The sequence below is a fragment of the Polyergus mexicanus genome, unplaced genomic scaffold (genome assembly GCF_030449975.1).
Source record: "Polyergus mexicanus isolate NDT 795.1 unplaced genomic scaffold, iyPolMexi1.0 SCAF_15, whole genome shotgun sequence".
NCBI lineage: Eukaryota > Metazoa > Arthropoda > Insecta > Hymenoptera > Formicidae > Polyergus > Polyergus mexicanus.
The window spans coordinates 7193731-7211584 of record NW_027223335.1 but is presented as its reverse complement, the minus strand read 5'-3'; the positions used below and the strand labels follow the sequence as shown (position 1 = coordinate 7211584).

The window sequence follows — 17854 nt, the reverse complement described above, 5'->3', positions numbered from 1 at the left end:
TTGACAACTTTAAAAAAAGGGTGTCCGACAAGAAAATGACCAAACGGAAGATGGAGGTAGATTGGGTCAAACTGAGTCGAAAAATCCTGAACCATTTTTTTTTATAAAGGAGTTATTATTGATTAAGTCTGTCCAATCAGCGCCGATCTTTAGCCGCGCGTCTGGTAGTAATGGGCCAGACTTCACTCAATAATAACTTTTTTATTAAGCGTTAGAGAAAAAAATGGTACAGGACTTTTCTTCTCAGTTTGACCCAATCTACCTCCATCTTTCGTTTGGTCACTTGTCTATATATATATATATATCCTGATCAATACAATTTTGCTAAAAGATATCTAATCTTTTAGATCTTTTGAAATTGTATTGATGAAAGTGATGTAATTGTAAAAATTTTATGAAATGTCAATCATAATGCGATTAGGCGAGATTTTGTGCTAAAAAATAGGATTCGTTTCCTTCAGAAAAGAGATGACGGCTAAAACTGCTATTATGCGCACTAAAGACCCGGATAGCGAAAATTTATCACGGTGGCTCGTAACAGTGATTGTTTTAGTTTTCCTCTTCAGTGTCACACCAGCCAGCGGTTGACCTCTGTTTTCCTTTTTGTTTTTTTTTTCTCATATACGAATATAAACCCGTTCCTCGCACGCGTCTTCGGGAGAGTGGACGGCGACGGGAGTATCCGGGTGGGTTCCAATGCGTGTGCGTATATATATAGACCGACCCCCTGCCCCTCGCCCAAGGATACGGGCGAGGAAACGCGTACTATTCTCGGACGAACTTCACGAATCCGAGTAACTTCTTTAGATACGGTGTTCGACTCCTAGTTCGCGGACGGCGTAAATATCAGTAATCGTTTACGAATCGCGCCGTGTCAATCGAAAGTACCCGCGTAAATCCGATTCGAGGAGATTGCTGTTGACGTGTATATGTAAGATCCGTGTTGGCATTCGGTCCTGGTTACATCAACACCGGTTTTTCCGATCGCAATTAATTGCAAAACGAAGACGACCGTTATCAAATTTCGCGAGGTGGAAGTGAAAAAAAAAGTCGAGGTATAAGATTTAAATGTAAATTTTTTTTATAGGTATAGAATCAAGGAAATAATATTAATTGTTTCACCTGAATTAATCCATCGTTTTATATTTAGATAAGATGTTTCTTGATAGATTCACTTTTATTAGTTAGAATATTGAAGAGATTATCATTTATCTCAATTTTTTCTAATTTCCAGTATGGAATGTTAATTATATAAATAATAAAATTTCTATTATATTTTGACACGCACGCACGCACGCACGCACGCACGCACGCACGCACGCACGCACGCACGCACGCACGCACGCACGCACGCACGCACGCACGCACGCACGCACGCACGCACGCACGCACGCACGCACGCACGCACGCACGCACGCACGCACGCACGCACGCACGCACGCACGCACGCACGCACGCACGCACGCACGCACGCACGCACGCACGCACGCACGCACGCACGCACGCACGCACGCACGCACGCACGCACGCACAAACAAACAAACAAACAAACGAACAAACAAACATCTACATAATAGAAAACCTCACTGTAAATTCTCGTTAAGAAGAATTTGATCCTCGCCTGGAAGAATTTATTAAAATTTCATGGGACATCATATAGTTTTAGTATTATGATCAGAGAATAATATACAACCCATAAATTAATTTCTTAAATTTATGGATTATGGATATACTACTAATCAATGTAATCTAACTTTGTGATGTTAATAATGATAATACTCTACTAAGTGCTGAAAGTGTTCTTTTCTTCAAGATTTATTAGTGTCAAACATTTATAATTAGTTTAAATATATATTACGTATATGTGTGTGCATATCGATCGGGAATTTGGAGAACGAAAAGGATGCCTTTGATAAATCAAAATCAGTTTCGCTTTAAAGAGAAGACATAAATATATTTTTATACATGACTATCCTAGGCATGTCGAATGGATATAAAAGAGTGTTTCCTTTATTCTTTAGGATTATAAGAATAACCCAATACTAATTCTGACAATTTATTCTTTCAATAAAATCATTTGATTGCAAGGAAAATTCGCCCTCGTAATTTATTTAAAATTTGTTGAGAAACGGTTTGCAGTTCATTTGCGATTTATCCATTGAGCTGATTATGGATGCATTACGCTTTTGGAGAACGCAGTAATGCGGAGAGGGTTTTAAGCGGAACGCCAGAAAGATTCGCGAAGGCGTGCGACGTGTGCGACTCGCTGTCGACAGTTTTTCGTGGACCGCTGATACAGAATCACACTCGATTTTACGAGGTAGAGAATTCTTTTAATTAAATGAACAATTTTATATGTGTGACGTGATTATTTTAGAGTGTTCGATAGTTTATCGAGGGAATAATGTCTATTTCTTGCAAATTTTATATCCGTTTTACGAATTTGAATTCGCTTTATTACGGATTATTTCGCTGATTGTGCAAAGTGAATTTGTGGAAAATTTGTGAATGTGATAAAAGAAATGATTTAATATACGTGCGTTTATGTAAAACACATCAACATTTTTTATTATTTTTAAAAATGATAACTTTTATTAATTTACATGTCCAAAAATAATCTCGTATAATTATTTTAATGATTGATTTTATTAATTAATCTTGTTTATATCGATAAAAACATGTACGTGAACTCTAATAATTTTTTAATTAATTTTATTTTGATTTAAAAGAATGTGAATTGTTTTGATATAAAGAAATATGAGGTAAAATTTTGAAGTGATGACAGCTTGATGGTTTCATGTTGAGGAGAAGTGGTATCCGAATTTTCTTCTTGACACAAGTGCTACTATAAAAAATAAATTTTTAGCATCACCACGTCATCTCACGCACACACAATGCCTTTTCACATATATAGATAATTATAGATAACAATATAAATATATATTACATGTATATCATCATTAATTATGTCGGCAATTTATTATACAATTTATTTTATACTTTGGTTTCACGTATTTTGTTTTGTGTATAATGTTAAACAAAGAAAGTATTAAAAAATCGATTAATTATGTAGGAAGAAAACAAAACTAATCGTAATATTTTTTCACAGATATTATTTTACATGTTAAATAATATATAGCTTTATTAATTTCTACAACTATACATTCCAGTCCAGAAAACTATCTTTAATTAGAAGGTATTTTTTATTCATTTGCAACGTCAAGATATATTAAATCGAAGTGTATTTCACACAATTATATATTGTTTTTGCATTATACTTATTATTAACTTATATGCAATGTTTTATTTCACAATGTGTTTCGTAAACTAAACTGTCCTTCTGTAAAAAGATAACTGAAAATGCTACAATAGTAGTTCTCTATTCAAATCTTGGACAATGCTCGCGTTTATGAAATTCATCTATCGGATGTAATATTATAGACCTTGGAAAAAAGTCACGTATACGTGCGCGTACCAAAAATAACTTGGCATCCCGCCGTGCATCGCGAATCGTAATTTAGCGTGTGTCCGATTAGTTTTCTATTATATATTATTATATATAGAAAATTTGATGATATCGTTTAAAGAAAACAGAGATATAATTTTAATACTATTGCAACTATTTTTTTGTAAATAAATGTTTTAGTAAATTAAAATATGTGTGTATCTTATTTATTGACACACTAATTTTAGATGCTTTCCAAAAAAATATACTTAAACGATAATAAATGTATAGGGACGCGAGCGTAAACAAAAAAGATATATAAATACTTTTCTCTAAATGTGCCATCATTTTTAATTAGGCACTTTACTTATGAAGATCGAATATAAGTCACATGTTATAGCGGGATAGTTTAATCAAACACGTGTGCGAGTCTTCACTCAAGCGAAGCTGATCGCGATTCGATGCACTTTTGCGAACTTCTAATGTGATCAATGGCAACAATGGGAAATTGAGATTCTTATTGACAAAAATAATATATTGATCTTCTATCATGTTTAGATGTGCGTTTCTGTTAAATGAAATTGAATAATTTCAAATTTTACTAGTGAATATATTGTAGATTAATTCTCAGTTGTTTCCATTTCAAAAAAATTATATGCACAAAAAATAATTAATAATTAAATTTTATTTCATGTATTATAATGTATGCAATTGTATTCCATATAATGTAATGGAATATTTTTTTCTACACTGGCAATCTTTTAATAGCGATATTTCGCGGTGCAGGTAAATCGTCGCCGCGAATCAGGACGAGCGATCACTCTAAAAGGCCTTTCAAGGAGACAATACACCGGTGCCAAGGAAAATTTCTCGATTAACGCATCCTGAGTGACTCAAACTACGATCTACCGGCGACTCGCAGAGATAGAATCGCACCAGCTGATCGTGTCAGCATTTCGTACACACGCACATTTACACATTTGATTGGCCGGCAAACGGCAGGTAGGTTCACCAACATCCATCTTTTCTTCGATTATTTCGCAGATGTGTGTATTCGCGCTAGTGATGGGCACGACGCGCGCTTCCGAGTTATATCGATGCCGATTATAAAATATTTGTCAAATAAAGCCGTAGATGAAGACATTAATAAATAATGATGAAGAAGAAAACAATAGATAAAAGATATAACCCATACAGCACTAAAGCTTGCAACAACATTGCTGCAATATTGCAATATTGCATATTGTAGTTTAATGTTGCAGAAATATTATAAAGACATTATTTTACAATATAACTTTAGTAATGTTACAGCAACATTCCAAAAATATTCCAAAGAAAGTATTCGATAATCGCTAGTTCATTCGTTTACCGCTATGCGGCATATTGCGCTACCTATTCCGCATTTAATTTTTAGTCACGATGATTATATAAAGTTTACAAAGAGCGACTAAAAAGATTAAAGATATAATAACTATTTTTATTAGCTTAAATTGTATGATATAACCCCAACACAAGGGACTCAGACATTGGACTAAGAATTCTTTTAATAGTTTCCATTCTTATATAAAATAAAAAATTTGATAATAATTTTTTAACATGCAAAAGATACTTCAGATTTTAATAAATAAATTTTGAGATTATATGAAGACAAAAGAGAGATGTGAAAAAACTTGTATGCGTAAATCCACCACAATCTTTTTGCATATCTGAATATTTCGGATACAAAGAGATTGTGAATTTACAAAATTGCAAATTGAATTTTTTCTTATTTCTCTTAGATATTCTTTGTCACTGAAGAAAGTCGAATGTGTACCGAAAAATTTGCGATTTATAATTTCGTTATTATTATAATACAGAAAATCTATATACATAATACTAAATCCTGATTCTTATATGCCTAATTTCTTATTATTTTTTTCATATGTTAAAGATATTATGTCGATAAATATACATAAAGCATTATTGCATATATATTATATTGCTATGTTGCTGCAATATTATATTGCAATATTTCTGTAGGCGGACATTTTACTGTTGCTGCAATATCATAACAACGTTGCAGCAACATTTCGTAATATTTCTGCAATGTTGCAATCTTGCAGAAAAATGTTGCTGCAATGTTGTTGCAATCTTGCGGTGCTGTATGGGAAATATAGAATATTTGCAAATTGCCTTTGCATATATTTGTGAATATTTACAAGTAAATAAATCAAAAACTTTTGGATTGTTAAGATTAATCTTTATTTTTTAAATTAAATATGAATTCAATTATTAATTGTTAATTCAATAATCAATTATATAAAATAATATAAAATATTGTTTATATATCCGGAAAACAATTTAAAAAATTACATTTTTCTTAATGCATAAAGTCAATAACTAAATACTTTTACAATTACATATATGGATTTACATATTTTATTTACATAAATTATACATCTTAAAATTTTTATCATATATTTTATCAATCATATTAAATTAATTTCCAAAATTAATAAATTTACACGTTTTTAAATAAATTTAACTAAATTATATTCAAATACATATCTACCGAAATTCGAATAAATTTAAAGATCTAAATCAGATTTATATGTAGGCTTGAAGGTCAACTGATAGGTCAACAAACAAGCCGGCTTTATGTTTAGACAACAGCAAACGTTCATACTACTGGAACAAAGTTCTCCTTAAAACTCAAACCGATAGTTTGTGCCCATCGCTATTTCTTGAGTCACCAACATAGCCACGTCTTGTCCGCGTCACTGATAGCATTCGCGACTACCAACACTACGATTCACAGGTACTAACACAGGGGCGCGCACCCCACCACCCTCATTCGTGAGAGCGTAGCAGCGGACCGGCCGATAAAATGAATGAGAATGATAAGTCAGTTAAGTGCGAGAACTCCGCCGAGGAGGAGGAGGACGAGATGTTTGAGCGCGAGCTGGCCGAGGACGCGCAGTGGAAGCGAATTCAGCAAAATACCTTTACGAGATGGGCAAACGAACGATTGAAAGCGGTCAACAAGCACATCGGCGACTTGGAATGCGACCTGTCCGATGGTCTTCGGCTGGTGAGCCTCATCGAGGTGCTCTCGCAGAAGCGACTACCAAAACACAATCAACGACCAACCTTCCGTTCCCAGAAGCTGGAGAACGTATCCGTCGCTCTTAAGTTCTTGGAGGACGAGGGCATCAGGATCGTCAATATCGGTGAGTGATACCATGTGCGTGCTGGATCACGCTTGAAAATAGATTCGTCCTGTCCTTGTAGTAATTGAAAACAATGAACTTGATCGTTTGAGCGGAGCAAGAATACACACACACACATGTATCAATTATTATAACGTGTTTACTAGTTAAAAAAATGATTATTCTAGGAAATACTGATGTTTCACGCTTAGATAAAATGATTGAGAAATGATCAAATTTGAATAAATCAAATCAAGAAATGGCTGATAAAGTATATAAATGTCATTGATAAAAATATTATTTTGAGATGCTTCCTATAACTAGGAAGAGAAACAATAAATTTGAAAAATAATCGTAATATTATTTCCCATGTTTGTAAAATGATTATTCCATAAGATAATTATTGATAGGCATATTTATTACCAAAATCGTGTATAATGTTTTGATTTAATTTAGAAGAAACTCATGTTTCGAGCAAATATCTAGACAATAACATGTTTATTCTTATAACACTCGGTAAAATCGTGCTGCACAAATGACTAAGTTCTAATTTGTGGTTAATATTCACACTTCTCATTTACAATCTCTCGATACATTACACCACGTGGTAGTTACGATTACCGCGAACCTGCGTGGTCTACGGATTTCAAGTAGATTGGATTTATCGATCCCTAGATTCCTGCATTTTATAGAGACTTGCGCAGATGTTTTGAGAATGTAAGGGTATATGTGTGTAAGGAACTAATTTTTAAATTAATCAATATGAAATTATATTTATGTGAGATAAAACTAAAATTAAAATATTCAGATGTAGAGTGACATACATAAAGCAATATATATAATTTTTTTCAGAAAAAAATGCTTTTTTTATATATTTTTCATGTATTAGAGCATGAAAAAATTTATTTGCAAGAAATATTGGGTCGGATTGCTATATAATAAAATAATTATTATAAAGACAATCTTATAATTCATTATATGCTATGATGAACATTCATAATTAAATTCTATAACATGTCTCACGTTTTACTTAACAAAATATTATTTAAATTGATATAATATAAAATTAAAATAATGGTAATGATATAATTGCAAAGATTAAATAACAATTAAATGTAAAAGTAAATATAATTATGATTATCCATTACCTGTAAAAAATTAATCAGGTTAATAATAGAAAAATAGAACAAAAAGACCATATTTAAAACATTGAGAGAACTCTGAGAGAAAGCATATTACACACGATACGTTATACATTATGCAGTATAATTTTAAGAAATTTTATAGAATGTTTCTTCATTTCTTGTTATGCACTCTCACAGAAGTAATTTTAAACTGTTAAAATCGCGATGGGATATTTATTCATTCATATAACATTTACATGGCATATTATAAAAATATAGAACATAAAAATTTACTCTTTCTTTTTTTATATCTCATTTTAAATTAACATCCTAACAGTTATGCGTAAAATTTATAATATCTGTTTTAAATATGCGTTTGTTTGCACGATGAAAAACGTCGGAAGCCATGATGAACGATTAGTCAACAAAATTTGAAGACAGGCGTCAGCGAATAATTAATCGCGCGTTCCGCTTGCGTGGAAATCAATATAGATCTTACTGATAAAGAGAAACTCGCGATATCGCGACCTATTAAGATTTAATCATTTCAAACATCGCGATTACGAAATTGACAAAAATTTTAAGCTATTACTGGTTTCTTGATGATATATATCAAGATTTTGAATGCATCGAAAATTTCATCAAATTCTCTTATAATAGTTCCACATTTGATTTTAAATTTTAATGTAATATGTTAAATTTTTAAATTAAATTTAAATATAAATCTGGATTTTAATGTTCAAATGTATTTATTTTTTAAAAATATAATGCCATATAAGAATGAAAAATTCTATTTGTGGCGAGATTACGAATACTAAAATCGTGTTTTGAAATATTTCTTTTTTACTGGATGAAAGGTGCTCGATTGATATAATGATATGCAGAATATTTTTGCCTGTCCTCGCTTTTAGATTTGAGATCAACTATAGAGCACGAAATAAAAGCGATTGTAGAGCATAGCGAGAGGGTTGTGGATCGATGACGCTCGCCCGGGCTACCCGGGAAACCAGAGGGTATAGTGATGGGATAATGCTGTTCACGTGTTTTTCGCGGATGAACAACGCGATATCACGTCACCCATCTTCATCCATTCATTTAAATTTCGTTAAAGCCTCTCGCTATAATATGACGTAATTTTTAAATTAAACTAATTGGCTTCCTCAAATTATTCATGCATTTCTCGAGCAATTCAAAACATATTTTTCTTTGAACTACAAAATCTATATCAAAGCATCAATAAATTTTTAAGTTATAATTATTTACCAACCATGGAAACTTTCAAAAATTTATCTTTAGAAATGCAAATATATGTAAGTAATAAAATCTTTTTCCCACAAATTTTATTTAACAAAATTTTAAGGAATAGTTTTAAAAAGATTCAAAATTAGGAATTCAAAGAATTTATAAGAAAAAATTGGGCTCTCTCATACAATTTTCAATAATAGGCTATGATTCGTCGAGTTCGCACTATCAGTCAGACCACGTGCGTCTGTAACCACTTGTCGGCAAAAGAATCTAAAAGAAAGACAACGGTGCCGATGAATGTTTCATTATATGACAATTCTCATTTTTAGTTTGTAAATAAAGCATTAACCATCGTGCAATAGCTTATTTGAGAAACAATAATCCTTGTCCTAATTTTGGAATTTTCATATTTGCACTGAAAGATTGATGACTGCTTACTCGACGATGTCGTTACGATTTGTCGCATCCTTGAGCAAAATACTTGTAACTAGTAATGACGCAATTGAATATATCATTGATGATGTCATTACGTTTCTTTAACCTGCAACTGTTATATCGCAAAAGAGAGAAACGTGCTGATAAACATATATGCATAAATGTGGAGCCACGTTTCGTGAAGTAATTATAAAAATCTTTAAAAATACATTTTTCTCTTTAGACAGATTTGGAAAAATGTTTTGATTTATTTATCGCTTCTGACAGTTTACCTATTTACAGATTTGGGCAGAGCGAATACGTTGAATATAATGATTTATAGTTTTTGTAATATATATAATGTAATTAATTTAATAACTACTATATTTAAATTTTTTCGAGTACATTATAAAAGCAAGAATATAAATTATTTATTGAATTATTAATTTTATAAAGATTTAAAAACAATAACATATCTTTACTTTCCTAAATAATATTTATCTATTTAAGAAAATTCTAATAATATTTATCTATTCAGGAAAAGTCGTTTTCTACATTACGTTTGTTTCGAATATCGCAAGTATATATATAATGTAATTTTATCGTTACAATACATTGATATTACCCTTTACACTGTTATTAATCTTGATGTCTAAAAAGAAGAGAGAAAAAACTTTATTTTATATATGTAAAAAATATAAAATAAAATATGAAGAATATATTATATGTTAAAGTTAATTTTGAGAATATGATGTTTAAAGATTTATGTATCAAATCTCCAAGATAGACAAAAGTCAGATGGTTCAAATCAAATGATAATATATTTATTATTTTTTTTTTTTTTTTTATACCGTAACTCATGATGTAAAGCATATGTGTAATGAATGGGAGCCTTCTCGCTGAAAAATTCTTGCGTTCAAAAATTTTACAAAAAGCTACAGCGCTAGTCAAGAGACTAATGTGCTTGATGTTAAGTCATCGCAATCTCGGTCAAGATGTGACCGCAAGATTCGAGCGTTAAAACCGCTCGATTATCGGATATCAGCGGAAGCCACGCTCGCGCTATTACGTGAGGGACACCCTGAAACTCGCTTGAGAAGTATCTCAAGCGGGGCCCACCAAGGAGCAAAAGAAGGAGAATGGGCGGGCCGACGTAGATCAGGTGAAGGTCAAGCTCGCCTTGGCACCACGGACATCTTTCTTGACGTTTTTTATATGACTGATTCTCGTTTCTTTCTTCCTTCCCCTAGCGTCCCTATCGTCGAGCGGAAATGATCTCTTGACATTTTTGCAACTTTATTTTTTCGTGAAATATCTCGTCAATATTTCGACAGGGCTTTTATGCAAAAAGTTACTTAACGCTTGCACGTATAATATATGAAAAAAGTTTCTAAAAAAGTTTGATAGAGAAAAATATAATAACGTTTTGTGCTATAAAAATAATTTACAGCATTTTGCAGCTTCAATTTATTTCATCAATTAGTTACAAGATTTTAAAATTTAATTATTGATAAATAAATAATGTATAGTTATATATTGCGAGATAACAGGATTTTACAAATTTGTTAAAATTTATTAAAAAAAATTATAAACACTCATGTACGAAGTTATTGATACTTAGATTAATAATATAATAATTGTATTATTCTCTGTATTATTTTTCATGTATAAGTATCTTTCATTTTCGATAAAAATAGCGCATTGAAAGTATTACTTTCAAGGATTTACTTCCAATATGGCATAATTCAATTGAATGTCGTAAAAAGACAATGATATTATTCAAATAATTTAATAAGTATTTCCTAAATTATAGTGTTTCCGCGTAATTCGCGCGTATATTGAAAACGATTACTTCAACTCTCAAACGCAACCTTGACATTAAGAGAGTATGTTGTTCTCGAGTGATCCCGTGAGAGCGGTCTCTCTCTGTGTTAAGTCGAGTTTTTCACCATTGCCGAAATGTGTTTACCTGCCTTATTTTTATCATGACTGGTAAAAAATATCTTATACATGTCATGAGTAAATATTTTAGTTCGTGGATGTCATTTTTTTTTTTTACGTACATATCTTAGAATTAAACTTATAATATTATGGAATTTTTCTGAAATCTTTAATACTTTTAATATTTACAATAATACTTAATATATTTTATAAATTCTAAAAATATTGTATTTATTTCATACTACACAATTATAAATATTATTTTCTAGCTACAACTTATACACATAGAAATGCGTAATTAATATATATTTCACACAATTATTTGATATACCTGAATAAATAATAATAAATATAATACATTATATATATATATATATATAAATGCGAGAATAAATAACATAAAAATAAAAATAAACAAATAATTGCATTTGAATGATATTTATTAAAAGATTCGAAATGCAGTTTAGTTGACATATGTCGACGGCACACCTTGACGATTGAAAGGAGAAGATCGTATCGGAGATCTTACCTGGCATTCTCGGTCCAGTGAGGTAATTTCTCGAATGACGTCACCGTCTAAACTCGCCATAGGATACGTGCCGTTGAAAGCGTCACACATGGGCAACTGTATGCGCGATACTTGGCCGAATCTTTTAATTATATATTAGAATGACAAGTGATTCAACGACTCATATATGTATGACAAGCTATTTACAATATGACACATGCTTTTAATATTAAGGAAAACTGTATAATTAATTGAGTTTGTTTAATTATTAATTATTGAATTATCTTTAATCAATCGTGTATAAAAAATAATTGCATTAATTACTATAGTTTTTCTCAAAGTTTTCTTTATTTATGACACATTATCTTTTCTACAATTTACGATAGTTTTTTTAATATTAGATTCTCTTTTTTATAATATTCAATTTTGTATAAAAATTTAGAGATAGAAAAAAGTACGCAATCTAAATTCGTTTTTTTCTGAATTTTTTTTTCTTTTTTTCCAATTTAAGCGTCGCCGAAAAACGGCGCTAGCGAAAATTCGTTTAGGTATTTTGCGTTTTACGCACAACAAAAATTCTTAATTCAAGAATAGATCAGTCCGACTACTGTCGGTCAGATGAAAGAGTAATAAAGAAGTCCGTTTCTAATTCTGCAAATTTTGATTATTTCTTCTTTTAAAAGAGATATATATATATGTAATCCTCGGGTTCTCGGAAATTCTAACATAAGACCCTTCCATTTCTTTGGAAGATTCCAAATGCCAGCTGAGGCCGTATATATTTATGTGATGGAGACTAAGCTATATATCTATTATATTATTGATTTCGAGTTTTTTTTAAGCTCGCTATTCACAACGAATAGTCTTTACTGCATTAACGAAATAAAATTTTACTGCCGTTTCACGAACAATAAAATTTTGAATTTCTAGTAAATTACCATTTTATTACTTACAAATTACATTTATACACTTGTTTGACTTTTAAATTTTTTTATCGATTTATATGAGTTATTAGATGTTAGATAAATATCGAAAAATAATTCATTAAAATTAATTGTGACATAAATATCATTACATAATATCAACTTATAAAAATATAGATTAAAAAAAAAATTGAATTTGCGTAATATAAAATGCTATAATCATATAGTAAATATTTATATGACAGTGTTATTTCATATGTTGTTACTTGTAAGAATAAAATATATGCTTGGTTATATCATTCCATTAATACTAGATTTCGTATTTACAGCTGCGCTTTCTCTTAATGAAGATTACTTGTTGCTTTTATTTGCACACATGGGTGTCAATAACAGTGAAATTCATTACGTTAAATCGTTGAAGGTCCCGAATACCGATGTTACTATCGACATTTTCAAAAATAATATTATGATGCAATTTTGACACACGATTATATTGTCAAATTTTTTATTGCTGTTCATTTTTTCTTCTCTTTGGGGCTAAAAACTTTGAATTTTTATTAAAAAAGAAATATCGCGTGCACAGGGGTATGGTTTGTTTAAAATAATGATGGCGCCAATCTACAACTAATAACACAAGTTAGCCATAGATAGCGGCGCTTATTCCGAGAAAACAGGAGTACCCGGTTTTACCCAACTTTCCCCCTATATATAATTATATTTTTAAATATACTAGAACAACACAGGCGCGCGCTGCGCGCGTACTTTTATTTATGGACGTTTTCCAATTTTTTTAACTTTTCTTCCCTACCTTTATCTTTTTCTTTCACAAATTGTCAAACTGTCAAAATTCGCATGATTTGACAGTTGCAAATAACACGAATGAAGCAAGTCGCAGCGCATAAGCGAGATAGCCATAATCAACATCGCGGAAAAGAAGCTTCAACGCTTCGAATATATTCGAGTTCGAGGTTTCATGTCTTTTTTAGAAAGGGATAGATAGAGTATAATAATATAGTATAGTATTCTAATTTTGCATTATTTACAGCCATTCTTTTTCACGCTCTTATTAATACGCGTCATACACATACAGAAAGAAATTTTTTCTCCAGCTCGTCCATGCATTTATGAATGTACTTCTGCATCGGGATCAAGTGAATTGCGATTCCAAGGAGAATCTCGACAATGGGTATCCATTTCGGATGTTCAACAAAAGAGTAGCATCTTACATTTCACTTTCGTTTTATCACGCATATTATTCACGTTGTGGCGCCGGTAACATTATAAACCGCATAATCACAGTTTTTTTTTTTTTTTTTTTAAGCAATATAAATAATAAATATTGGAAAAAGTTGGGTAAAACCGGGTATGCAGGTCAAACTGGATACCCCTGTTTTTTCGGAATAAGCGCTGCTATCTATGGCTAATTTGTGTTATTGGTTGTAGATTGGCGCCATCATTATTTTAAACAAACCATGCCTCTGTGCGCACGATATTTCCTTTTTAATAGAAGTTCAAAGTTTTTAGCCTCAAAAAGATCGATATCGAGGCAAGAATCGAGTCTTCGTGCACTTTTTCATATGTATAGCATTTGTTTCGGGAAGTGCAGCATTGCATTCTATACGTATTAGAGAGTATATCATATTATCGTCGTATTTGTTACTTTCCTTGTGTGGGGCAAAACCACTTACACATCTCATGCAATGAAAAGAGAAAGAACTGTTATCCTGACTTTGTCTCTCTACAAAAAGCAGTTGGAAACGAAAACTAACACTCAGAAAAAGAAATCGCTAAAAAGAAAAGCTTTTTGAGATAAAGTTAGAAAGTTAAATAAGAAAGTCCTGCAGCAATGTCGAACAAGTGGATATTTTTATTTGTGATTTTTGTCAATAGAATACATCTTTATATTGTATTTTGATTAAAATAAATCTAGATTTTATAATTACACAATGTTTTGCATATTTTCAAATGAGTACCCTACCGGTAAGACAAAACCGAATACTTTGACTTCTTCACAAAATCTTGTTATTCTTGGTAACCAAAAATTTTTTTTTCATTAACTAGCCTTATTTTCTTATAGTTTAGGTTCACCAAAAACTACTAACGGTCGACAAATTTGTTTTTACTGTCAGATTTTTTGTAAGAAACTAAATCCAAAAAAGTACCCAGTTTTACTCTATTTTTCCCTATATATATAAATGTATATAGAAACATTAATATATCAAAATCTATCAACATTGAAATTTTAAAAGTGCTATGTGTATGTATCTAAGTGTGCTTGCTCTATATATATATTATTTTTATAATACAAGATAAATATATATCAAAATAATATTTAATTTCATTTCTCTATGAAAAAATTTAGAAATCTATTTTCAGCTTTGATATAAAGACATTAATCTTTATATCTTGATAGTTGAAATTGTTCGTCATGACAAAACTGTAACATTTATGTGGGTAGAGAAGATCGTATGAATGCTTGAGAATCTCGGGGGGCTCGGCGTCGCAGGGTGAATTAGCTGGCGCTTGGCCGCTTTGCGTGTCACGGCATTAATTACGTTTTTGCTGACATCACTTGGTTAGCTCTCGGTAATTGCTGAAAATAGTCCGGATGAATCGTCACACGGTGGTGGCGATTCCACATCACGCGGACGACACCGACTGCGAGACAATGTCGAATGCCATTGGATACCAGAAATAGACGCGGCAGCTCAGATTCGATTAAATTTGTGCGAGTGAATGCATCTTTACGTGTTATATATACATTCTTAAAAGATCCACGACAATCATGAGCTTTTTTTACCCTTACTGATGATATCGAAAAGACAATGATGTGACTGTTGTGCGATTCTAATAAAATGTAATGTTTTTTTCGCGGAATGGCGTTGAATTATTGGAATATTAAAAAATATTGACGTAAAAAAATATAGATGTATTTTTCAAACATTATAATTATCTTGTGTAATTAATCTTTAGACATCATACAATCGATAAACCAAAGCTTTCCACTCTTATTTACATTGATATTGAAAGACAAGTAATTTGGCATGTATAAATGGTTCTATTGTATATGATTGTATATCACTATAGATTTGTTTATATGATGGTTACTTAAATCAAAATCAAGTGTTAGTTCTCGCTCAAGATCTTTATATCTAACAAAGTTGATCATATTTTCTTGTCTTACATACGCATCTCTGTATTTAAATAATTTATGTTATATGATGCATTTCGTTCTTTTTTCTAATTCTTTATTTTAAAATTAAACTTGTAACTTTGTTAAAATAATCATAATTTATATTATTCCGCACAAAATTCAAAGATTCTGCAAATATATATAATTTGGCGATTGCTCAATACGTGAATCACTATGTCGAGGATATCTATTAGCACTTTCATTGCACAAACACGCATTGCGCTTTTCGTTAGCGTCGCTTCGAGTATACATTGTGAAAGACCGCATCAACTTGATTCCATAAACGAACAGCGAAAAAATATTTCTTTAATAACGCCCACTTGTTCTTACTCATGTTGGATAATTGAGCGATGTGATAGATCTACGGATGAATAATAAGATCTTACGCAACAGGAAGGAGAACCTAATGGAATTTCTTCTCGCGAAAGAAAGGAAGTTACTCACTCACTCATTAATAAATTATTACTAAGAAATGAAATATTTAGAGTTGTATGTGTGCAAAATGGAAATTTTTTAATAAAAATTTTGTATGAAAATTCTCTGTGTATAAATTTATATATTTTATAGAATTAAAATGAGAAGAAAGTTTCTCTACAAAATATTATTATTATCGTGTTATTATTTTTCTGAGGATGTAAAATATATTTCTTTTATGTGTGTAATCGAGATAAACAACTATCTCTGGTTAATCTGGCATTGCCGAATGTAAGGAGACGCTCGATAGGATAGAATCGTAAACATATTTTTGAATTATAGCCAATATTTCGACATTGTCCATCTAGTAATAGTGCGTTTTATATGATTGAAGACCGCGCTTGTGTACGGAAAATTAATTTCTCTTCTTATTCCGTAGATTCTTCGGACATCGTAGACTGCAAATTGAAGTTGATTCTCGGTCTAATATGGACCCTGATCCTGCATTATTCGATCTCTATGCCTATGTGGGATGGCGACGAGGGCGAAGACAAAGGCGCTACCCCGAAGCAAAGACTGATGCACTGGATTCAATCGAAAGTCCCGGATTTGCCGATCACGAATTTCACCTCCGACTGGAACGATGGTCGCGCGGTGGGCGCTCTCGTTGATGCGGTCGCACCTGGTCTCTGTCCCGATTGGCAAGATTGGAATCCCAAGGATGCGATCCAAAATGCGTCCGAGGCGATGGGTCTCGCTGACGATTGGCTCAATATTCCTCAGGTTCGCTACAACACTAATTTCTTTAAATTCTATTCGAAATAAAAAAATTTGTCAATTTGTGTCTAATTATTTTCAAACTAATTACAATTCTATTATAACTTATATGTATTAATTTTTTTATTTTATTTATGGGATAGGAAAATGTAAGAGCTATTATAATAGAATATTTATAAGTTAATTCTCTTTTTGGGTATGGAACGCTTTATGAATTAGATTTGTAAATAATTTTTATTGCAGCTCATTAAACCCGAAGAGATGATAAATCCAAATATCGATGAGATGTCGATGATGACATACCTATCGCAATATCCAAACGCGAAATTGAAGACAGGTGCACCTCTGCGTCCTCGCACAAATCCAAACAGGTAAGAATAACATAATAATTTATAATAATACTCTATGGTATACTCTACTGTATGCAAATCACTTGTACATTTTTAAAACGTTAATATGAAAACGTATTTTCTATTCTTTGTCGAGAATTTCCTCCAAGGCAGCTGGAAAGTAACATTGATAGCACTTGATTAATTCAATATAATTTTTTGTCGGTTATCAATTCAGAATATTTATAAAATAATGACAATTGAGTATAATATTTTAAATATTACTAAGTAATTACTTTACATGATTTTCGTTTCTTAAGATTGTATTGTAAAAAATTTCAAAATGTTACAAT

The 17854-nt window shown here is 31.4% G+C and overlaps 1 protein-coding gene across 5 annotated transcripts in view; it reads left to right on the top strand.

The window, feature by feature from the left end:
• The first annotated feature begins 422 nt into the window (after positions 1-422).
• The window catches only part of Cher (filamin protein cher), a 54886-nt gene continuing 37454 nt past the window's right edge, over positions 423-17854 (top strand). For 2 of the 5 annotated variants that reach the window (XM_070308320.1, XM_070308318.1), the window contains exons 1-5: positions 2222-2320; positions 4232-4447; positions 6243-6654; positions 16835-17178; positions 17416-17543. In XM_070308320.1, coding sequence (XP_070164421.1) covers positions 6312-6654; positions 16835-17178; positions 17416-17543 — 815 coding nt within the window. In that variant the 5' untranslated portion in view covers positions 2222-2320; positions 4232-4447; positions 6243-6311. Of the gene's footprint in view, positions 1056-2221; positions 2321-4231; positions 4448-6242; positions 6655-16834; positions 17179-17415; positions 17544-17854 lie in introns of those variants that run through there. The other 3 variants (XM_070308323.1, XM_070308321.1, XM_070308319.1) reach the window with 2 other exon arrangements.